The sequence below is a fragment of the Nesoenas mayeri genome (assembly GCF_963082525.1).
Source record: "Nesoenas mayeri genome assembly, chromosome: 4".
Taxonomy (NCBI): Eukaryota; Metazoa; Chordata; class Aves; order Columbiformes; family Columbidae; genus Nesoenas; species Nesoenas mayeri.
The window spans coordinates 53,704,351-53,729,080 of record NC_137540.1 but is presented as its reverse complement, the minus strand read 5'-3'; the positions used below and the strand labels follow the sequence as shown (position 1 = coordinate 53,729,080).

The 24,730-nt window shown below is 38.6% G+C and overlaps 1 protein-coding gene across 1 annotated transcript in view; it reads right to left on the bottom strand.

Moving 5' to 3' along the window:
• Window positions 1–24,505, bottom strand: part of TMEM156 (transmembrane protein 156) — a gene marked incomplete at both ends in the record, with an annotated part of 29,301 nt that extends 4,796 nt beyond the window's left edge. The window contains 6 exons of the mRNA XM_080343862.1: window positions 6,426–6,530; window positions 11,795–11,896; window positions 14,961–15,068; window positions 18,181–18,429; window positions 19,863–20,144; window positions 24,406–24,505. Coding sequence (XP_080199988.1) covers window positions 6,426–6,530; window positions 11,795–11,896; window positions 14,961–15,068; window positions 18,181–18,429; window positions 19,863–20,144; window positions 24,406–24,505 — 946 coding nt within the window. The remainder of the gene's footprint in view (window positions 1–6,425; window positions 6,531–11,794; window positions 11,897–14,960; window positions 15,069–18,180; window positions 18,430–19,862; window positions 20,145–24,405) is intronic.
• Between the last annotated feature and the right edge of the window lie 225 nt (window positions 24,506–24,730).

Here is a 24,730-nt window from a genome sequence, read left to right as displayed (position 1 = left end):
ATAGAAATGCAATTTATCAAAAAGTACAAAGCCCTTTTGGTGTCTTAATGAGTTATTAAAAACCGATAATAATGATTTTGTGGTTTGAAGCCAAATTACTATTTTCCACATTTTTTTCTTTATCCAGTAAGATGTTGCAGAATTTATGAAGGTCTTCCTGGTTTACTGCAGAAATTAAAATGCACTGCAGAGTTCTCTCCTTCTATGAGTCTTTGACCACCTTCCTCAACAGCCAGAAATTGTATCTTTTCAGCATTTTAGTCACCTATGCCATAAAATGACTGGAAAATGTGCTTGTTTCATGAAAGTAGAGGAGCATTTCTATTTTTAAACAGATTTTCTTATCCTATGGAGAATATAGAATAAATTTTGTCTCCAACAGAGAAAATGAAAATTATTGCAAGGATTATCTCAGATCCATATGATTAAGTGTGAATCCTGAATGAACAGAAAACAGATGTGAAATCTATACTCTCCTACTGAAGTAGATTCTACAGCAAAACATTTGTCCATCATTCATATTTTCTTAATACCAGATAGTTCTGATGACAGATATAATGGAGCTTCTCCACTGAAATGTATGCTTGGCATTCTCATGAAAAGAAGGATAATATAGCTCCCCAAACTGGAAACGGAGATGAAATAGAGATGCTTTTTTCTGTGGTGTATGGTGTGTCTTCTTTCATCCAACAGTAACCATATTTCATATGGTGACATCTCAAACTGAAGAAAACAATATCAGGAAAAAGAAGAAAAAAAAAAAAAAACAAAAACAGGAGATTAAAAAAAGCAGACTTTCCCAGTTTATCTTCAAGGTCATTCTTTTGACTTTCACAGTAATGAATTCTTTACTGCAAAAGAAAACAACAAGGTGACTAGGAGGCAGACAAAATGGAAGATACTCATCAGACTAGAGCAAAAGACCTGAGAAGGGTACCTGCCACCAGAGTGGTGGCTTAGGTACCTGCCCCAGGAGAGCACAACACAGGAACCTGAGTGAGAAGCCCTGCACCTCATTCACTGCCAGGGCAGTTTGGCAATGCGAGAGCGGGCAGGGCTGGAAGGTGCCTGGAGAGCATCCCCATCCGCCTGCTCAAGTGTCTGAACGGTGTTTCTGCAGAGAGCCTCCATCTACACAGGGCTTGACTGGAACTGCCTTTTAAAGGTAGGTGGTGACGCATCTGTTTCCTTCAACTAACTGAGCAGGATTCACTCTCTTCTCTTCCGTCCCAGCAGCTAGATAAGGGCAGAAACAGTTTTGTGTGGTATCTGCCTCCACTCCAGAATCTCTTGCTCTGTGTCAGCTCCTGAGCGTCTCTTCATGAACTACTACACCTGCAGCAGAGTTCAGAAGTAACTCTGGGGTAGTAACAACGTCTCACTGCAGCTGAGCCAAAATAAGCTGAATTATCCTAATGGGAAAAAATAAAAATAGACCAATCAGAACCACCAGCTGCACGGAAGAAATTGCAGACCTGTGGCCAACTGCATTTCCCATGCCGTGCTTGTATATATTAGGATAAATTTGGAAATAATGAAATAAGACCAGTTTATTCCACATTTCCAAGTGAAAAATATTCTTCAGTAATTGTCAATGAGACTTTTGAAATTTGAACTGCAGCTCCCAGAGTAGCAAGTGATGAAGAACATTGAAATATGAAAATGCCCAGATCCCAGCCAAACTCATGTCAGTTTTCAGAGAACCACACAATGCCAGTTGCGGGCACAGGATTTCTGTACTTTTTACACTGAGTGAAAAAGCAAATGCCGCTTTTCATCCATTCTGGCAGTGCATGTAGCTGCCGGCCCAATAACAACATCTGTCTTCCTTTTCCTTTACATCACAAGAACTGGGATAAGGAGTGTTCCTTGGCTGTGAAACCATACTGGGGGCAGCAGCTGCTGAAGTGAGCTGGAAAATGACAAGTGTAGGCAGGATGCAATGCATCAAAAATTGATGTTGGCTAATGGAATGGAGTTTGAACAGCCTGCCCAGTGTCCATTATGGTCCAGTTCTGCAAGCAACCAGGAGTGCTTCCCTTCAAAAACCTCTTAGTACCTGTTTTGGAGAGAAACACATGCTGGCATGCATTTTATGCAGAGACCAATAATTGTGCCAAGTACCCTGGAATGTGCTCAGCAATCTGATTCTGTGAGTGCTTTTGTACTGAGAGGAGTTTTCATTTTAATCTCTGATTAAGATTTGAATATATTACGGAAGCAGAAACAAAGGAGGGATTATCTTTCATGGCATTTAAAAAATAAATATGTAACTGAGTGACTGCATACAGTCATGAACATAATTTAAAGCTGCATGTGGGCATATATCTTTGTTCATAGTTATCTGTAGGCAAACTGGCAAAGCCGTTATTCCATTACTAGAAGGAACCTCTGCCTTCAGCAACATCACACCCAATTTTATGATGACTTTAACCACAGTACTATCACTTCTGAGCACTGAAATGATGCTTTGCAGAAAAAGTGTCAAAAGGGTAATTGGAAGGATCCCAGCAATTTCAAATCACATCTACTGTTCTTTACAAATACATACACGATTTATAAAAATAGCTTAACTGTAATCTCCAGCTGCTGAGTACACTTAGAATGTGCCTTTGCTAGAATGTTTTCAACTATGAGTTTCACTGTTTTCCCTGAATAATTTGTATTGTCTGTTGTTTGTGTGGGTGTCTTGCTCAAAGACAAATGAGAGAGGCATTTTTCTAAATATGAAAACATTTTTGTAAAGCTAAAACGACATAAGGACAAGCAGGCAAAGAGTACTTTCAGTTTCCCTTTCCGTTTGTGCTACCAGGTTCTGCAATGATGGCAGTTGAAGACCTCTTCAGGATGGCACCGGGGGCCTGAGCCAAAGCGCAGGTAATACCCTAGGTGGACCTGCATTGAATTTTCCTGGTATTGGACTGGAATCTGCACAACTGAATTTCTAAATTGCTAGAGGAGGGTATCCTTAGAAAACAACAGCAATGATACTGTGAATATAGCTGGATAGCAATCAATTTCTTGTAGACTTTGTTACTTACTGATCTCTTGTGCCAGCCACCCCATATGGGAGGTTTCATGTCCACTTGCTTTTAGATTGTAAGGGAGGAAAGGGACCCATCAACTTTTACAATTTCTGTGAAAGAGGTTTTCACCTTTTTAGCCAAACACACACTTCCTCTGTTTGTCATCCCTGTCAGTTACCTGTCATCTACCTTATGTCCCTTAGATTCTATATTCACTGACAGACCAACATGTCTTATCTAACTGTACAGCTACGCCATCACTCAGAAGTAAATACAGTGACATAAAGCACCTTAGGTCTTCAAGGATCTCAAAGTTCTTTACAAAGAAAGATGGTAGTACTGATGGCGAAAGGCAGAACACTAAAACTGCTGGCAATTGCTGTTGTGGAACTCTGATTAGCTTTTATGCAGCCTTTGACACATGCACTGATTTTATTAAGAGAACTAATGGGAGGCAGGACACTAAGATTGTGTCATCTTGTCCTTGGGGCATTGACTGCCAAAGGGACTGATGCAATAAATAAAGTGTTTGGGGTAGTAGTAAGCAATTTGTATGAATTTGATCTAACAACAGCTCAGAGCATGACACTGGACACGTTTTACCAAAAAAAAAACCAAACAAAAAAAAAGTCCGCAACAGTTGGCTTTAAGACACTGTGTCAGATCTGTGTCTGTCTCTAATTCCCCCACATAAGAGAGAACACTGTTCTGTCCCTCGTCATTCAATAAATCCATTAACGCTCCTTTTGCTTCAGAGAATACAGGACTGAGGACAAAAGCACCGCAGGAGAGGGCTCATGTGTACTGAGCCTGAAAAACATCAAGATGTATGTCTGGGTCTCATTTATCATTTGTTTGTTTGTTTGTTTGTTTGTTTTTAAGTGAATGCTCTCCTGTCTTCATGTGCAGCACTTGTAATGCAGCCACCTCCTCCCTGTTGAGCAAAGGAGTTTTTAGTAGCATTCTAGAGACTTCACATGGACAGCCCTGGCACTCATCAGAAAAGCAGACCACAATCTCGTTCCACAGCCTCAGTAACCAAAAGGACTTTAGCCAGCAACATTTCCTGTAACTGCCGCACCATTAGCCACCAAGCCACCCACAAACACAAGTAGTTACAGGTTGAATCAGACCTTATCAGATGAAGAGGGAAGTGCTTCTTTGCAATAAGTGAAGCAAAACTAAACCAGAAAGTGCATTTATTATTTTCACAGAGTATTTAGCTTTGAGACAGTATTCCTTTGAGAAATGTTATTCAAAACCTAATGTGATGAAACTCAAGATCTAGATCTAAGTTCTTTCCTCTCTAGCCACACCCTTTAGTAACCTTTCCACTCGCTGTCACGTAACATTGCAATTTCCTGTATTCTGCATCGATACCATGTATCACCTCCAGCTTTCAGCTCACTGCCAGCAGTCCTTCTGATGGGAAGACTGTGTTATGACCAAGAAAACAAGCTGCTTCTGTACAGTGCAGCACTGGAGCAAGGTACCTGCGGTTTCTCAAAATACCTAACCTTTCTCTTTCAGTCACTGACCCAGAGACTAAGGAAAGGGATAACTTAATCCCAAAGTGTTCTAGATCTCATATGTTGCCTCACAGAGCAATCAAAGATCTGCAAAGTTGTTCCATCTCTTCTTTCTGTCCTTTGATACACAACACTTACGATAATGAAAGCAAAAGGAGTGCTAGCAGGTCAATCCCAAGAGTTTCTCCCACCTCTAGGAACACAAAAGTTAAATTTGCACGGGAATGGGCCGTGACATTGTCTTTCCTGCTTCTAAAAGATGAGTTTTGGTGAACCCAACATCCTGGAAGGACAAAGCATTCCACTTATCAGCCATAATTCTGAATAGTGGTGAGCAGCTCCTTCATATCCCATCTTATTACAATCTTATAAATGTCTTGTTTTTAACCCAAGAGTAAATACTCTTGGGAGTATACTCTCTCAGGAAACAATAAAGGTGGGCAGGTACATGACAGACAGGGATATGGGAAGATGAAGATTTGCCTGAGAGAATGTTGGCAGATACCAGACAAAGAAATAGCCTGATACTGAGGTGGTTGGGAGAAGTCCCTGGAGAAAGGAAGAAGCTGCCATGCAGAGGCTGATGTGGCTCTGGGAAGGGGCCTGCTCACTCAGCCAAGGCTTGTGACGTCCAAAGGGCAAACAGCTGAACTCACATGGTCTCAGAACTGCTCTCACCTATGTCATGGACTTCCCAAGTCATGTTATCTTTCTCTGCCAACTGATATCCTCGTTATAGAATAGTAATAATGACAACTTTCCATCTTTGTAAGTCCTCCTAAGATCTATAGATGAAAATCACTTAAAAAGTGGTGAGTATTTTGAATTACTGTAATACACTGTCCTGTAGCCCAGCTAGTCTCTCTCAAAAGCCAAACAATGATCCAGCTTAACTATTAATTTATTAAGGCAGTACCTCATCTTCTGTCAGCAATGCTGTTCAAAATTTCTTTAGCCCTGCTCTCAACATGCAACTTCATTGTTTATGGTTCCACATGAAGCACAAAAATCAACCTTCTCTTCAGTACATCAAATTTTTTAACACATTAAAAAGATAGCAGGACATCATATTGAGTTTTCAATAAAACTCCATCCAATTAAAATAGATGTAAAGAAGGACTTTCTTAAGCTTTTTAACCTAAAGGAATTGCCATAAACAGTAATGCAATCTGTGCAAGTGGCCATAACCTTGTCTATGCAAGTGATATATTAGCCTGCATTGCTTATTCAAGTAGCATCTGTTCCATTTCTAGGCATTACGAGAATTGCCAGGAAGAGGTATAGCTTGCTGCACGTTTCTCTTCAGACTTGTTTCCTTACATCTGGACTTCTTGAAACAATTTACTGGAACACAATGGCTAGAGAAATTTAGAAGTGGGACATTAGTTTGAGTTCCAAGCTGAAACCAACTTCTTGTCACTTCTTCTGACATACATAATTATGACAAAGTGATCAATTTCTTTTGTTTGAGGAATTTGATCAGCAAACTATTTATTTCATAGACATGATTCTTTTCAGAGATCATTTGCAAATTTCTTCTTTCCTCTGTGTTTGTCACAAACATCAGCATAATGCTGTTGTCCAGGGCACAATATTCTACACCAGAAAACTAGTGTCAGAATTTGTGCTGGGGACTTCAGGGACATGCAGGTTTTAAAATGCTAACAGTTTATAGATGACTCTTGGTAGCAGAAGGAAATTTGATTTTGTTTCCCTGCCACCTAACTCTCACCAAACACATTTTCCAGTTTGTAATCTCACATATTTGGCTAGAAGAAGTCATAATTTATTTTGAGCAGATATTGCATACTATTAATTCTAAAAATACGAGGCAAAACAGCATAATTTGAGTTGTAAGGTATATACTTACCTTCTACAGCTGATGCACCCACATGACAATGGTCTTGTTCAGGAATTATGGGCAATATCTTTGTGGTCTGTGCAGTAAGTGGAATCTGTTGTTTGCTGGTTTTTACTATTGAAAGATAAAATCATTTTAATCCATATTATTAAACAGCAAATACATTTTCAGAGTTTTAAACACTGAATCTGCAAGCTAGAAAACATTTGAGCCCTATCTGAACAGAAGGCAGAGGTGGATAGCCAGTTTGTTAGTGGGATTTCGCTGCCTAAAAATGCAAATACATGTCAGGAACTCCTGAAAGTACTAACCAAGTTTTATGTTTAACTTCCATGTGATACTAGTGGGACTACAACATGCTGATCCCAAGTCTCCTCAGGAAGCAGCTCGAAGGTAGGCAACTAAATGCTCTTGGAAAAATTACTAGTAGTGAAAATACTAAAGCATGCAAAGTTGGCATTAACTAAGATCCTCTCAAAATACAAAAAGCTACAGTTGGCCAGTTAAGCAGAAACAACTGAAATTTAGGGTGTGAACTTTCTGGTTTATTTTCACACATGGACAATCCAGATTGCCACCCAGGAAGACGTGACATGACCTCAGGTAAGTTGTCATACACACAGGGAGAGCTGCTGGGCATCATCCAGCTGTTAACAAAGATGACAGCATGCACCTGAGAGGCAGGGAAGGGTGTGGTGATCCCTTTAGCACACTGGCAACACAGATACTGATATGATATCTTACTGGGATACAGATAAAGGAACACAGAAATAGCATAGTCAGGCTAATGAAGTCAGAGTTGTTGATGTAATGCATTTTACAAAGTACTATCATTGAATACAAATAATATCTTAACTCCAGGTCCATCTTGTCCCCAAACATCTGTAACTTCTGTAAACCTACAAATGGGTTTTCTACTGAGTTCATAACAAGAGGATGAACCGTGTCACTTACATGTAGCTCCACTCACTATATCACGTGGGATTCTCTCTTTACAAAATCAGTTTAAAAGTGGAGTTTCAGTCTTGGCAATTAGGCAACTGACTATGAAAAGCAAAGTTAAAATAAAACTGGAGTAGTTTTAAAAATAGCAATGGATCTTGTCTCACCCTCAGGATGGACCTGCAGAGCATGGGAATGTGGGCTGAGCATCCCTTCCAAGCCTATGTGTAATGCTGTTTTATGTGCACACAACCCAAGCAGAGAAATGCCCCCTTGTGCATCAGTGCTCCACTGAAAGCATACAGCAGCTATAAAAAGCTCCCTAAAATTACCTGCATTGTATAGATTTTATCCTCCTATCTGAAAGATTAAAAAAAAAAAAAGATCCCAAGTGGTAATTAGGCTTCACATTTTTCTCCAGAAATGTTGTGTCTTAGAAACATTAAGTCTGTGTTAAATATCGAATACTGTGACAAGCATTGTTTTTCCTGACATTACTCATTTAAGTCATAGAGGAAGACACAACCATTCAGCTATGTCAAGAACTGAGAAGGATTAAAATCAAGCAGGTGATGCTTCACTTAGCCGAGATTAAATTAATTCCCCCTTTTATAGGCTTTGCATCTATTTGATGCTGTAGAAGATGTATCCTGTCTGTCCTCTTCGCTAAAAAGTAAATGTATGGCAGAATACAAGGAGGAGTGAATCTGAATTCACTGGGACCTGAGCCCTGACACTACTGAGCCAGCGGCTGCTTCTATTTCCAACCTGTCAAATAACGTGCAGGTGTAGCAACACATCAGATAGATGGCAGAATTTTGCCTATTTCCTCTAATCTTGTAGGAAAGGAACTATTATTTTAACAGAATAGCACAGAAAACAATACAGGAATTCAAATTACTGAGGGAAATTTGTATTGTTGGTTTTTATGCACAAATTACAGCTGTCGAGTTCACTTTTATCAAATGCTACGGATGCCACGAAGTCGAAACAGTCCAGAAAACAAGTGCAGGCCAGAAACCCTGAGGTTTTATTCTCTGGGTCCTGGTTGTCACTGTGGTCCTGCAATGTTCTTCTTTCAGGATGAGTTACAAAATTACCATCCATCAGAAATAACTTTGCATTATTGTGAGCCACAGAAGTGAGTGGAGGAATCCTGTATTTTTATCTTAAATGTAACAAACCAAAGGGTGACTCTGTGAGCCAATGGAGTATCTCTGAAAAGGAGAGGAGGATAGCATTTGAGCAATGAAAAACGAAGCATTATGTTTGAACTGAGGTTGCCCACACAGAACAGGCCTTTTTTGCAAAAGAACGTATGCTGCTTTCAAAATAGGATAAAAATTAACAAGGAATGTCATTCTTGCACTAGGAAAAGAAGGTCTAATTGGGAATTTATTGTGGTAAACTTCTAGTAATATAGATTCAAACGTAAGTCTAATCCATATAATTATATTAATGAAACTTCCGGTATGAAAAGACCCTGCTAGGCAGGTCCAGTCTAGGTCCTAAACACCCTGTTTCATGCAATCTGTTTCCTGTGCCTGTTCTGTTTTGTTTTGTTTTGTTTTTTAAATAATGTAGTGTACAATTCACACACAATGGCCTGCTCCCAACAAGTAATTCTGTGCTGTGTTCCCAGGCTTTTTATTTTTAGGATACAGCCATATGAGAATAGCTGTACTGCATCAGCTGCTAGTAGGGGAAAGGTGCTAAAGTGGTTTTGGGCAAGTGGGCTAAGGGCAAGGTGTGAGAGCGGGGTAAGTGTAGCTGCCTCCCCTTTCTCTGGAACTGAGGCTGATTTAAGCAGTAAACTGTGCGTGACAGTTTAGCAGTTTCTATCCAAGTTATTTTAAAACACTGTGGGGAATACTGTCTAGTCCTTCTAATTGCTATTATTAATTTATTAAGTTATTCTAAACCCTGTTCTACTGCCTCTTCAATCTGAGAAAGCTCCTCAAAGAAATTCTTGCAATAAAAGTCTCTTCTCTGGGAAGATCCCTAATATTCTCTGCCATGAACACAAAGCAAGGAATTGACTTTTCTTCTGTGGATTATTTTCCATGTGCTACTACTATCAAGTCCTATTTGACACAAAAATGCTCTCTGTCTGGAAATACAGATCAGCCACCTAAAGAATACGCACTTCCTGCCCTGAAGAAAAAGCACTCTGTGCTCTTTCCCTTCTCTTGTGGCTGCATTTAAGGGCAACTGTGTTTTGTCCATTCATACCATTCAAGGGACTGTTTTACAGAAATGCAATGGCAGGAACAGATCCAAAGTCTAGAAAACACACTCTGTACAGCCCATGCTCTAGTGAATACTTTTTTGCCTTAACAGCACAGGCAATGTTTAATCAACATTTATGACCAGAGTGCTTAACGCTGCCTTATCTTCACTATATGCGCTTAATCCTTTGTAGTGCCACGAATTTGGAAGGCTGCAATTTTCATCCTATCCTAGAGAACATACTGTACATTTTTCCTCCTTTCCTCTAGCCACTGGACTTAATGGTAATGATTCATGGACAAAGAACCACTAATGGTTTCACAAAGCTGGTCTCCATGCTGTGAATTATCTTTTTGTAGGACCACAGTGATATTAAGACAGTAATTTCCTGAGCCTACTTAGGAAATAATTCTCATTCCCAAAGCAGAGGTTTCCTTCATTTTCTGTCCTTATCCTTTCTGAACTTGGAACAACCTTTTAGAAGTACCTATACATCTTTTCATCTCTATGAGATACTGTCACATCTTCTCAGATATATAGTTACTTATTCTCGTTACAATGTTTCCAGGGTGGTTGTATTGTCTTCTGTGGACCTCTATGTATTGTTTCAAGATTTCGAGCTATGCATCAATGATAGTGAAAATACTATCAAGGACTGTCGAGTAAGTCATCTCTGGCTAGTTATAATCCATTATCACAGTAGCAAATCTTACACTTAGCAACTGCGGAAAAAATAAACTCTTTTCATATGGTCTTGATTCCACTTTAAATTATATTGGTATAAATCGGGAAATTGACTGGACTGACTGGAATGATGGTGGGTGAAATCAGGACATTTCATATTAAAATAAAATCTATTATAGCAGTTCATACAACTGAACATCTTTCTGGTTTAAATGGTTAGATTGGAGTGGGAGGAACACAGAAATCAGAATGCCAAACCAATATGGGATTCCTATTCTCTTCAGTAAAATCTGGTGAAAATCTAGGTTTGAATTTCCATAAAACTCCATCATTAAAAATGCCTTTGGATATACAACACTAAGAATGCCATTGTGAACATGCTGATAATACAGGTATTGTATTAGTGAAGTTACTCAAGACAAAAGATGCCAGAAAGGTAATTCCTTTCCTGCGGGATGAAAATAATGATCTCATAAATACATCTTAGACATAGCCAGTGCTTTAGAAGTGAGTGGCATAAATCGTACTCCTGGGAGAGTTCAGACAGACAGGGAGCTATTCATTCTTTCCTGTGTAAAATTGAAATGCTATGAGTTACTGAGTTGTAGAGAGAAAATACCAAGTCTTCTCTTATTCCTGAAGAACTGACAAAACAAACTGGGAGGTACCCAAGCCTAGCCAAATTTTAAATATTTTTTTTTATTTGCTGACTTCGTAGTTGTTTTGGAGGGAGGTTGGTTTGCCATTCAGAGCTGTAATTCTATATGTCTGTGTTAATCTTTTTAAAGATAGAGCTTCATGAAACTGGAATCCATAGAATTTATTAAAGCCTGTGACTCTTCCAGCAATGTCAGTAACTCTCAGAGCTACAGATGCTAATTTCCCCTCACACAGAGATTCGTTACCAAATAATAATTTCTGGAATGAAAACTTTGAGTTTAGCTCTGCCATTTAATTTATCTGTGCTAAACATATTACACTCTCAGAAGACTACATTTTAATTCCTCTCTGAGGCTTGAGGATTGTACTTTGTGAGATTTTTTTCCCTAGAAATAGTCTGCAAAGTGCCAGCAGACTCATTCTCCAAGTCATTCATTCTGTCCTTTGGTAGCAGATTTCGTCAAGACTCATAAACACATAGAGCATCCATACATTTGTGTGCATGTCTGTATACTTTTCATACACACACAAAGCACTCAGCTGCCAAACCTCAAGTGTGACACACAACATGATCAAAAATTAAAAGGAGGTAAAAAGCCCAAAGTCATTAATGTAACACATTTGGAAGACTGGGGGAAGCATTCCCACATGATACACATAAGTCTACTTGTAGTTTCATCATCAGATTTATTTATGATATAAAAATGTTTCCATAACATAAGCCAGATCAAATTTGTGTAGGACCAAGGTAACTCTGAAACAAACCTGAAGCATCCTCTGACAGGAAAGACTTAAAAGGTCCTTCTTGACCTTCTCATGCCTCAAGATTTGTTAAGTTTTCATTTTACTTTTATATTACCTACCAGGAAAAGGATTAATTTCAGGAGCAGACATAGCTCTTCTTGCACGTCTAAGGCTCTTTCTTCTTACAATAGCAGAAACTGCTGCTACTCTTCGTTTGTAATCTGTTTTAAACAAAATGCATACATGCAGCACTAATTAGATGAAAAGTTGGTGAACATCTTATTCTTAAACTATTACACACCTTCCATGAAAAAAAAACATGAATATTTTGAAAAAAAGTGATGAGAAAAACCTAGGGCCAGATGTTTTATATTTTCCTGAACAAAATGCTTTGGAAATTCCATTCAGGTTTGCCTCTTTCACTACGTACTTTGAACAAATTTTGGAAGGTTATCAGAGAAGTATGTGTTCGGGTACAGGTTCAGACTCACACTGCTGACAGTGGGATAACAAGGATGGAGTGTTGTGGCTCTTAGGAAGCTGACAGATTCTTTGCAAGTGTGGGGTGCTCATCTTTGTCAGCATAGTTTGAGGGCAAGCTCTACACCACCCAGAGAGAGAAAGATATATCTGGGCTGAACACCTCTGCCTGTTCCTCAGCATCTAGTTCATAAACTCCTCAGTTTTTCCGTCCTTCAGCTGCTCCCTTAATTCTGTGCTCTTGGTGGGGCTGATGCAGTGGTTTGTGCACCTCCTGTGGGTAGCCCTGTGCTACAGTGACAGCAGTTCAGGGCTCAGCCAGCTTCTAATGATGGGCTTGCTCCAATTCAACATAACAGGATTGATGTTTATATTTTTATTCTGAGAACACTAGAAAACTTCCTCTTTAATAAATGCATTAAATTATGACTAGTGAGTGGAGATGTAATGTGCTGAAGCCCTAAGCATGCACTGCAACAGTTAATGTCAGAGGAAGCTCTGGAAGTGGTTGGAAGACAAGAGTGGAAGGGAAAAGGCTAAAGGACTGATTTCTAATTTAGCTCCTTTGTCACGGATCAGTAGTAACCTCCACCAAGTTTATTTGGATATTTTATTTTATGTACTCATGGAAATAACTTCATTAATGTTTCAGAGACTCTCAAAGTCTGCCTAGCAGAATGTCTTGGAAGGTCTCAAGAGAAAATGAATAATTCCGTATTTCTTAACAGCTTCCAATAGTGCTCAGAAAATAAAGATAAAAACTGCTAACTGAATCATGACTGTAAAGACTCTTAGCAGCTGTTTTAGGAATATAGTAACCTTCTGCTGTGTTCCTTGGGCAGCACTGAAAAAGCCATACGTAGACTTGCAATTAAGGGTGGCATTGTAATATATATAGATAAGGAACACAACCCTTCAATCTGATTTTTGTGTGCTTCTGTTTTTGTCAGTAACATATTGATGTTATTTATAATGTTATATATTGTAAATTTAAGTAATAAAACCACTACTCCTCTATCAACAGAAAATGTATTCTAGGAGCCAATGAGTACTTAAAAGCCTCAAAAGGGCATCTTTTCCTCCCTGCTTGTGTCCATGACAATTCTGGAAAACCTGCATTTAATAGTAAACTGATGTTTAAAGATAAAGGCAGTAAACCATTAATCATCACTACTAACAGTTCTGCATTGAAAACGGGATCTTATGACTCAAAGCATAGAAAATCATATTCATGACATTATAGGTAGCTTTGAAATTACAAATAAAAGTCCTTTAAATTAGAGCATTTACTAGCCCACTTATAAAGACCTAATTTGCACTTTGTGGGGTTTTTGAATACATGAAATAGGTTTCAGAGTTCAGGTCTAGCAATAAGTAAAAGATCATGTATTTTAACCAAGATAACATCATCAGGATTTTCTCTAATCATTGAGGGGGAGGAGAGGAGGCACAGATTTGCCATTTTGAGCAGCTATTTTGCTTATTCATTAAAAATATATGCAGAAAATATTTACATTATGAAACAAAAAATCTCAGAAACATTTTGTGTGTGGGCACTCTTCTTCCTTCTGTTCAGTTATCATTAAAGCTACACTCCTATTGCTCTTTCGTTACAAAAGTGCCTGTGGACACAATAAGGATGATCAGGGGAATGGATGTGGCTTATCATTTCTTCATTTCCCCTGTAGCCAAGGTCTCCATTTGGCAGCTCTGGACTGCAAGGGGAATGGAAATCTGCCTGGCAAGAGCAACTAAGTGCTGCTTGTCTGAAGGTATTCTGCCCACCGGGGCTGAGACAGGAAGAAAGTCTCAGGAAATGGCTGTGAAAAGCATCTAAGAGCTGTTATCTCAGGTAGCAGGTTAAGTAACATGCTTTTCACACCAGTGAAAGGGAGTGTGCTCCCTTTACCACCTGCCTCTGGTTTGGGATGAAAAACAATGACCAGCAGCTGACAAGCGGTCAATTTTCTGTATTGTTTTTGTTCAGAGGACTTTATCTTGTTTGCTCAAAAGTCTCAAGCTCAGGGTACTCCCACACTGTTGTTCTTGCTGTCTTCACTGTATATGGCTAGAAGAAACACTGTAAATCCCAATTTCAGCTTGTATCCCAAATGAATTGCATAGGGAGAGCCTGTCTTGGCTGGTGAAGGCTTTTCATAGAAACAATTGTTTCAGCCTCTGCACTAAGGACAAGATCTTTCATAGCAAAGTTTTAACCATTTGGAGTAGTCAGTAGTGCTGATTCAGAAATCACAGCACAATTTTCTTTTCCGAAATAACAGCAAAGAAAAGAAATGTTATCTGGGCTTAATTCAGCTTAGGACTACAGCACTGCTGAATTTAGATAACCAGTTTTTAGGGCAGACAGCTGAGTGTATATCTCCTCTTATCTATCCTGTAATTTTTCTTGACCATGAGCTAGGTGAATCAACTTCAGGAAGGAAAGTGTATTGCAATCTGGTTATATTGGTCATTGGCATTTCTGCTTAAGACTTTCAAAAAGGTTCATCTGTAATTGTTTTATCTGCTGGAATCGGTCTGAAATCAGAAGTTCATCTCGCTCAGGATCAGAGGCATCTGTCAAAAACCCCCATACTTCATTCACCATCAACAAGCTTGGAGAGTTGAGAGGTGATATCAATCATCCGAGTACTTCAGTCCCTCAGTAAGAAGATCTTACAATATTATAATTAAAATATTGGCGTCTGAACCACATTAATAATCAACAGCTTTGTTATTGTGAATTCATACACTTTTCATTGCATAGAGCTTTAAATTCATGCAGATCGACTTTTTGTTACTTACGGTTTTGTTCATTTTCTTGGACTATTTTGTAGATGACGATTGAAATAGTTGACACAAAAACTACTGCAATCATAGTGAGCCAAATGATCTTCACCATACACATTGGATCTGTCCATAAAATGTAAAAGAGATAAAATGAAGCAGGAAATCACTGGCAGAGGAAAGCAGAACATTCTGTATTGGTAGGGTTTTGGACAATGACTATCCCTTCAGATTAAAATTTTAAACAAAATAGAAGATTATGCCTTTTACTTTCAGCCTTCTTTGTTCTTTGAAATTAAGTTTCCTACCTAAAATCTAGCTTCATTTTCACCTGCATCTATCCCCCCATGTCTCATATAACTGTACATAGCTAAGTGAATGAAAACTTTCCCTATTTGTATAAAGTGTTACGTGCAACTCAGCCAGGAAGAAAATGTTTCACTGATCAACATTTATATTTAAGGTAGAAGAAGGGCAATATATATCCTCTCTTTGTTTGGTTGGAGCACAGAAGGAATTGGTCCACTGTCCAACACTGGCCTGTACTGGCATTCTCAACCTCCTCGTCCATCTTCATGTACAGAAGAAGGTAAGATTCTATGCACAGACATTTTCTTACCAAAAAGTGAGGAAATGTCACCAACACGACCCCTCTGGGGAGGTCTTTAACCAAAACTGCCGTGGGGGAGACTCAGCATGGGACTGAGTGTAGGATGTAGGCTGCTCTTTCGGACAACAGCTGCTGCAGAAATGCACCCACATTCTGCAGGGAATTAGTTCAGTAACAAGTACAAGCCAGGACTACACACCACAGAGAAAGGATGTGGGGAACTTTCCTCCCTAGTTGTTTGAAAGACCTTTCAAACTTCTTTGGCAGCTGCATGTTAATGCATACCTTAGTATTGTCAAATAACTATTTTAAACCCCAACTATGTTACTATGAGTCATATAAAATCAAATTACAGACTATAGCCAAACCACTGTTTTCCTTTCTTTGACTTAAAATAATATAATTAGACCTACATCAACTTCCCTTGTTTATCTTCTCCACTGAGAAGTCATGAGGTAACTGCCAAGAACCCCATGGCTCTTTGAGGTAAGCACAGTTCATCCCTCCTAATTCAGCACTAAAAATATCTTCTATACAGTCATTTAGGCTCCTTTCAAACAGAGTACTCCACCGCACCTTGTAGTGACTTGTAATGACTTGTCCAACACCATTACCTAGGCAAAGACCTGAGCACCTCTATAGCTTTGTTTTGAAGTAAAGAGAACAAAGATGTGTTGTTAAATTGGGATAACTACTTCCCAGGTAAATCACCATTAGCAAATGGTGGTTAGCTCATATTTCTGACACAAGTTAGCAGGTCAAGTTACAAACTATATTCCTCTCATAGCTAGACCTACTTATTTAAACAAACAAACACACACACACACACACACACATACACACATCTAGTGGAGTACCTCAGGGGTCAGTACTGGGGCCAGTATTATTCAATATATTCATTAACGACTTAGATGAGGGAATAGAGTGTACTATCAGCAAGTTTACTGATGACACTAAGCTGGGAGGAGTGGCTGACACGCCAGAAGGCTGTGCTGCCATCCAGCGAGACCTGGACAGGCTGGAGAGTTGAGCGGGGAATAACCTAATGAAATTTAACAAGGAAAAGTGTAGAGTCCTGCATCTGGGCAGGAACAACCCCAGGTTCCAGTATAGGTTGGGAAATTACATATTGGAGAGCAGTGTAGGGGAAAGGGACCTGGGGGTCCTGGTGGACAACAGGATGACCATGAGCCAGCACTGTGCCCTTGTGGCCAGGAAGGCCAATGGCATCCTGGGATGTATTAGAAGGGGGGTGGTTAGTAGATCAAGAGAGGTCCTCCTTCCCCTCTACTCTGCCCTGGTGAGACCCCATCTGGAATATTGTGTCCAGTTCTGGGCCCCTCAGTTCAAGAAGGACAGGGAACTGCTGGAGAGGGTCCAGCGTAGGGCAACCAAGATGATTAAGGGAGTGGAGCACCTCCCTTATGAAGAAAGGCTGAGGGAGCTGGGTCTCTTTAGTTTGGAGAAGAGGAGACTGAGGGGTGACCTTATTAATGTTTATAAATATATAAAGGGTGAGTGCCATGAGGATGGAGCCAGGCTCTTCTCGTTGGCAAACAATGATAGGACAAGGGGCAATGGGATCAAGCTGGAACACAAGAGGTTCCACTTAAATTTGAGAAAAAACTTCTCAGTAAGGGTAACAGAGCATTGGAACAGGCTGCCCAGGGGGGTTGTAGAGTCTCCTTCTCTGGAGACATTCAAGACCCACCTGGACATGTTCCTGTGCAACCTCACCTAGGCGTTCCTGCTCCAGCAGGGGGATTGGACTAGATGATCTTTTGAGGTCCCTTCCAATCCCAAACATACTGTGATACTGTGATACTGTGATACAAAAAAACCCACAAAAACCAAACAACTAAGCTGCCCTCTCTACAATTTCACCTGGATTTATTTAACATAGGTTTAGCCAACTGCAAAACAGGTATTGTTTCCCAGGAAAGGTATGGCAGAAAATGCATTTGCCGTACAAAACTAAATGAATGTAACAATTCAGCAATTCCCAGATGGCAAATGTTGCACACAGACAGGCTGGAATCCCTGACCATGGTCAGGCAATCAGCCAAAAAACTCTTAGAGCACGAAGATAAATGTAAAAAGCTGCCAGGCTGTCCTCTGGGAAAACTAAGCCTACTGCAGCTGAAGATTTCTCTTTTGAGAGTACTGTAGTAAGGATATTGCAGTATGACATTAAGAGAAGTCAAACCTGTCTCCTGGTTCTTCTGCCACTAAAATTAACAGGAATTATTTAATTTACCACCAAGACAACAGGGTTATACCATTATGAGGAACAGGAGAGGAAAAAAGTAATTCTGGCTTTTCTCATACATGCAATTTGTGTGTCTGTCACTGCTAAGCAAAAACAAAACAACAAACACTTACTTTGCTCTGTTGTTTCTAGGAAAGAAAAAGTCACAGATAAACCTGCTTTAAATCACTATAAAAACTGTCAGTTGCCTCCTAAAGACAGTCTTTTACTAAGGGATGATCAAAATTGCATTGGTTTATTGTGAAATATTTAAATACTTTCAAATGGTTGCTGAAAGCATAGAACTACCTACTGGAGATTTTTTGCAAGATTAATATTGTTTCTGGCTTGATTTCCCTTCTGACTCCTTTGTAACTTACATTCCACATAAGACTTCAGTTGCAGCGAAATATTTATACAGTCATTTTGGTCTTCCATCATTGCCACTAGACAGGAGTGATTTAGGTATTCTTCAGCTGCATTTCTTCTTCCAACTATAGAATTGTTAATGTGGATTTCCAGCAGGTAGTAAGTATTATGATCTACTTCTTCTTTCTCAGAAAATGTAGTTAAATTAAAATATTTATAAAAATAAATAACATCTTCTGTTGTCACTTCAAGTGTGCCATCTGCTTTTGGAACTAAAAATTAAAACAAAATTATATAATATATGTTAGACAAAAAAACAGCTCTCAGAAAGAACAATAAGTTCTGTCTCATTTGCAAAAATCTACAGTAGGCTTTTACATTATTGACTATGATAAAATGGACAAAAGGATACCATGTAAAAATATTCTGAACAGATGTGAAGAGTATTGATTATCTGTACAAAATATATTGCCCCTACAAATTATTGCCCCTTTTTGCTATTCAGGTTTGGTTTTGTGCTTTTTGTTTTTGTTTGTTTGTTTGTTTGTGGGTTTTTCTGTCATCTGTTGTCAAAGGTAACAGAGACAAAAATCAGACCATGAAAAAAATAAAAATCAAGTAAAAGTCATATAATTATAGAGATTTGAAGTATACATCTAGTTTATCTGCTATTAGCTGCAGAAGGTCCTTGTTTCACTTTAAACCACACAAGCTGTGAGACTTGCACAATGTCAACAAGGAACACAAGTAAGTAACACACTGTCAAAAGTGTTAGAGCTGTATAGCTGAGAACAGAGTTTGTCCATGTATTATCTGTTTTGTCCTTTTCTTATCTGTTAAGACAGCTATTTTGTAATTAGAAAATGATGCGGTTGGAAAGGAATTGCATTTCTTATATTCAGGACTTGGCCTCTTGCCCCTGTTGCTGATGATGTTAGGAACGCAAAAATGCGAAGTGTCCTCTTCCCCAAAATTTTCCAGACATTTTGCAAGTGTATATGGCACATTCAAAAAGCTGTGGATGTTGCCGAATTCTTTTCCATATTGCTGGGACAGAGCTGCCATCTATGAAACATTCTGGCCATATCTGATACTATACAGTTGTGGATATCATAGACTATAAGCACAAAAATGGTTATTCCTTGTATTTCTTCAAATTAGTTATTCAAATTCTTGCTCACCACTTATCATATAATATCAGCACTCAACATCTAGAGCTTCATCAGAAACTACAACTCTTTTAGAAATTTTAGCAAGATTAAAAGAACAAAGATGGGGTATAAGAGTGTTCATAAAAGCCAGATAGCAGAGATCAAATTTGCAACAGAAAAGTTCCAAATGGCTGCTGGATATGGGACACTTCTGACACAGCACCCTTCTTCCAGACCCCCTGAAGATAATGACCACCCCCCCATCCACAATTTTATACAAGATCCTCAAATAAAATACATCAGTATTTTGCTACTGACGTGTTTCGCTGACGGCCAGGATTGAGTGCCACTGAGAACCTGGCATCAAACCTTCATTTTCTAGCCATGCAAAGACAAGCTGAAATAAACATTGTTCATAGATTTGCCAAGACCATAGAGAACCAGCAGCATATTATAGTTTTCTTTTAACTACCAAATAAAAATGTGTCTTTTATGTTGTAACTAACTACTTCAAAATTAAGTATTTCACTTTCCCTACTTACTTTTTTTAGCTGTTAACCCTGATCCTTGATGATCAGCTTTCACATCTCTCTTGTATTCAGGCTCTGTGTGTTTAGTATGGGACTGTTGCTCCCTCCTGGAGGTCTGGCAAATGCATGGAATGTTGTGGAAATTGGAATGGTTTACAATGGCCTTCAGCAAAATAGCCTGGATTTCTCTTCTTTGTTGCACTGATCTTTTGCAAGAATTGTTAAAAGTACAAAGTGGAAAAGTGATGTTATTTGATGAACAGGTATCCACACATGACACAATTACAGTATTAGCTGTTAAAAAAAAAAAACCACAACAAAGAGTATTACATTAGCGAGACAGTCACACAGGACACATGGACAAATATGTGCATGAAAACATCACGTAATAGATCTTTTACCCATCTTAGGATGAAACACACTTTCTTTCTTGAGGGTTATGGCAGCAAACTGAATGCATCAGCAAGGATGAGAAAGCAAGCACCAACCTAGATCCTGGATTTTACTGCTGAATTGTCTGAAAACTCTTGTAATACTAACCTGAATTTGTGATGGTATCTAGTCATATTCCTATTTCAAAGCTGCTCTGATTTGATTGTACATGAGAAGAAGATGGTAACCCTCCTGTTGGAGGGGGAACTTAGCCCTGGAACTGTGCAGTTGCAATATACCAGTGCAATTATGCTGTAAAATAGCTCTACTCAGACTGAAAACTTTATTTCCAATGACATTGAAACCATACTGAAAAAATACACAGAAACGCTGCTGAATCCCAAGACCACACCCTTCACATTCTCTTATATTCAGTCAACAAACATGAATCTTAATTATGACCATTGGGTTTGGTATTCATACTCCAATTTCAGGATCAAATTACTGTAGCTAGAGTACATTAATGCAGTTCTGGCAAGTACCAAAACCCATATAGAAGTAATTATTGATGAGTGTTATTTTAGTTGTCTTCCACATGAAAGTAGGGCTTTATTGTACAAATTGTGCATCTTCACATGAGTTAACTTTAAACTATTTTTTTCAAGATGAAAAAATTTAAGAAGAAAAAACTTCTGGAACCCCAACATGAAGTATTTATGAATACAAATAATCACTTCCCAGAGTTGATGCAGCGCTAACCTATAGTTTTGCAGCTAATCTTGCCATTCTAGTAGTACCTTTGCATCTCTGTGAAGAGGAAATTTTGCATCTAACTCCCACTATGAGTAACTGAAGTAGTATATTCATAAATCCTTGTGTATAGAGAGAAAAACGTAGCCTTTAATTGCTCCTGTACCCAGCCACAATCTGATAGCTTCAAGAGGCCACCTGTGCTCACATGACAGCAGGCTGGCCTCAGAAACGCTTCACTGAAGGATTCAGACAGGATACAGGAATAAAATCCCAAATCCAATGCCAAAGTCAATTATCTTCACTTTACTAACTCTGCATCAGTGACTCATAAACTCCTCATAAAACATAATAAATTGGAATGTAAAATACACATCCTATGCAAATAAGAAAATTATTCATTTTAATACAAAGGGAAAAATGTCAGACAGAATTTAGGGCTTGATCTTTCCATGAGGCAAGGGAAACAGAACATTTTCCTCAAAACGCTTATGATCTGACCTACACAACCTGGAGCGGAGCAGGCTCCTGATGTCAAATTCTTCCAGCTGAAGGTGGCATTTTGTGGAGCTGAGCCAGGAGCAGAAATCAAATGCTTACTCTGCTCTGCAGGCAAGGCATGTGTGCAACCAGCCTAAAACCAGCACTACAGCTCTGCAGGTCAACTGACGGTAACTCCCTACCATGCCCCTTGCACCAAGAGATTTGTGGGAACCCGCCGACAGTGCTGGGGCAGCAGCCCATGCACAGCATGCTGAGCTGCGTCCTGGACATCACACAGGTTGTAGATGTGTAAAAGTCGTATTATCTGTGCGGAAAAGGTCTGACTGCTGTCCTGTGAGGGCGGGCGCCTACCATCCTCTTGAAAGATCTCTCCTGAGAAAGCCATTCAGATTACAATCTAACACCAGTAAATGCTATTTTCTTCCAACTCCCAGGACAGGGGACTTTCTAGGGAGGGATCTATGTTGTGAACACTGTGAGCAGGGCTGCAAAGAGACGGGACTTTGCCAGTGGACTGCAGGGCAGACGGAACGCCGTGCCCACAAAAAGGCTTGTGCCTCAGCGTGGGCCTGGGAGGCACCCTCCCAAATAGAAACACGACTGGAAATGTGGAAAGGGTCTTGTGAAATCTGAACGCAAGTGGCCTGAAGAGTTAAGAGAATCACTGAGATTAAACCAAGCAAAGTATGTCTAGAAAACTGCATTATATTCAAAGATCTGTAACTCGCATGCTTAATGTTAAGAAGTTCTGTGATTATGCAATTCCTCTACTCACAGGGTTGTTTTCCACAGAAAATTCAACACCATTAAAACAAAATTATTCACAGGGAAGATCTGAATTTGTAAAAAACTTGCTTCCTATTAAGAAAGTCATAAATATTTCATTTTGGATTGGCTTGACCTTTCTTCCGTTGGATCTGTGGTATTCTGTTTTGCATCAATTCAGCAGTATAGCAAATTTCAATTTTTATCACTTCCTTGCGGAAATTATAGTCATCATGTAATACTGCAGAGATAGAGGGCCTACAGTACAAGTTGGGGAACACACAACCGATAGGTTAAAGGAGACACACTCCATCAAGTAGCTGGACCCAGAGGACACAACTGGGATTGAGAGCATCAGACTCCAAAACAAGAACATCCTGTTCTAAAGCAATGTGGTTTAAAGGTTCAAAGACTCGTAACCAAACAAGTGGGTTGCTTTGCAAATATAAAGGACACATTTCACTTTGGTAATGCTGAACTGTATTCTTTTGATAAATTTTTAAAGGCTTGGTTTTTTTGCAAATTGATTTCCCCCTGAATTCGTTTCATAAGAAATTTCCATTTTTATTCCCATTCCGGAAAGAAAAAAATGCTGGAACTTCCCCTGGGATAAAATATCCAAGTTTCACTTACTTCCATCTGCATACGTTGCTTGCCTGCCATTTCATAAGTTCTGTTAAAAACCTGAAGTACCCACAACATTAATGTGATCTTAAAAAGCCTGTTAAATTAGGTCTCTGCCCCTCACTTAGGAAGCCCACAGAGAGGAAGATACAGTGCAAACATTTCACACCTCAAAGATTTCCAAGAAGATATCTGTGTGGTGAGGCTTCATGGGGTAACCAGCAATTTGAAACATCTACAGCAAAGTAATTCTGCATATTTTAGGTTTGCGACAAGATGTTTACTTTCTCATTTAATTTGAACTTGGTTATACAGGCTGTTATATAGTCATATTGTTTATAGAACATGCAAAATGTGATAATGACTCTAATTTTCGAAATATAATTATGTGCTGTATCCTGCTATATACTGCAGCAATTGTGCTATTGCAGCGTAAAGCATCACCAATAAGAACAATCTAGGAAAGTTATAATGGAAAAATGCAATTACTCTTTGATGTTTGACAGCAAGGTCAATGTTTTCTTCTGGCAATAGTCATGATGTTGTTTATTTGCATCAGCTGTGCTAGCTAATACCTTGATTACTTCTGCATGGAGGTAAAACATTCATTAGTCCAACATCTTAAACAGACTCATCAATTTTGTTATATTAAAAACTTATGACAGCTTAGCAGGTTCATTTATAAACCATTGTTCATTTATAAACTATAAAAATATATAAATTATATTCTAATTACTGTCTTTGTGGTTAATGAAAATAGAATGTAAATATAAGTAACCTAATCTGGATATATTTTGGCATTATTTTTTTTCAGAAAATTATGCTTCAGAAATAATTTATTTCATGATGCCTGGGAACACGCACCTCTTGTCAAAGGGATCCTTTTTATTATAATATTTATCTATTCAAAAGCTTACTTAGGAAGAGATGTGACAAAACTATTTTAATGTTAATTTTTTAATAGACTTTTAAGAAAGTACTGAATGCATAACTTACACATGTATTTTGCATTTATCCTAAATCCATTATTGACCTTTAGGATCACTAAGATGTATTTGGGATTTATGTTAAAAGATTTGCTTCACTCAGTTATACCTATCCTGCTCTACTTTTTGTCAGGCTACCACTGCATCTCTCTTTCACAGTCAGCATCTCATATAAGATAGTAATTGTACAAAGTAGAGAGTAAAAAGTAGAGAGTTAAGTATAGAAACTTTTAAAAAGTTATTTTTTAAGACATGAGTATCTGCTATAAAAGAACATATGTATTTTAACTACTTAATGACGAAGATAGTTAAAGCACAGTTGCATGGAAATAGTTAAAAAAAAATTTTGCAATATACATAACTGAATTACAAACTCCTTTCAAGTTACCACATATAATAAACTCTGTTGGTTAAAAATCTAATGAAAAAAATCTGTATGCTTTGCAAAGTCCATACAGCATCCTAACTCGCTTTTAGGAAAGCACATGTCAACTTTTCAATTGCAATTAGACTTTAGAACAAATAAAAGGCTATTTTAAAAGCTGATCACTCACCTTCGTGGATTTTGAAAAATTCAGGTAAACATAAAATAAACATAATAATTATTGCTAGTACTAATCTGGAGAGTTCTGATTTTCTCAAAAGCAAGCACATGTCACTGAAGCGCTCCCATCTAACACAGTGGTGGTAACTTCCTTCCTGGTTTAGCTTTCTACTTAATGCAGACATTATGCAAAATAACCACTATTCATTTCCTTTTTCTAATATGACTTTTCTTTTTACTTGTATGTATGTTGAGTTGTAGAGAGCTAAGTTGTGTTCTTGCATTGGTATAGATAAGGATGATTCAAATGAATACACTGAAGATAAAATTCATGT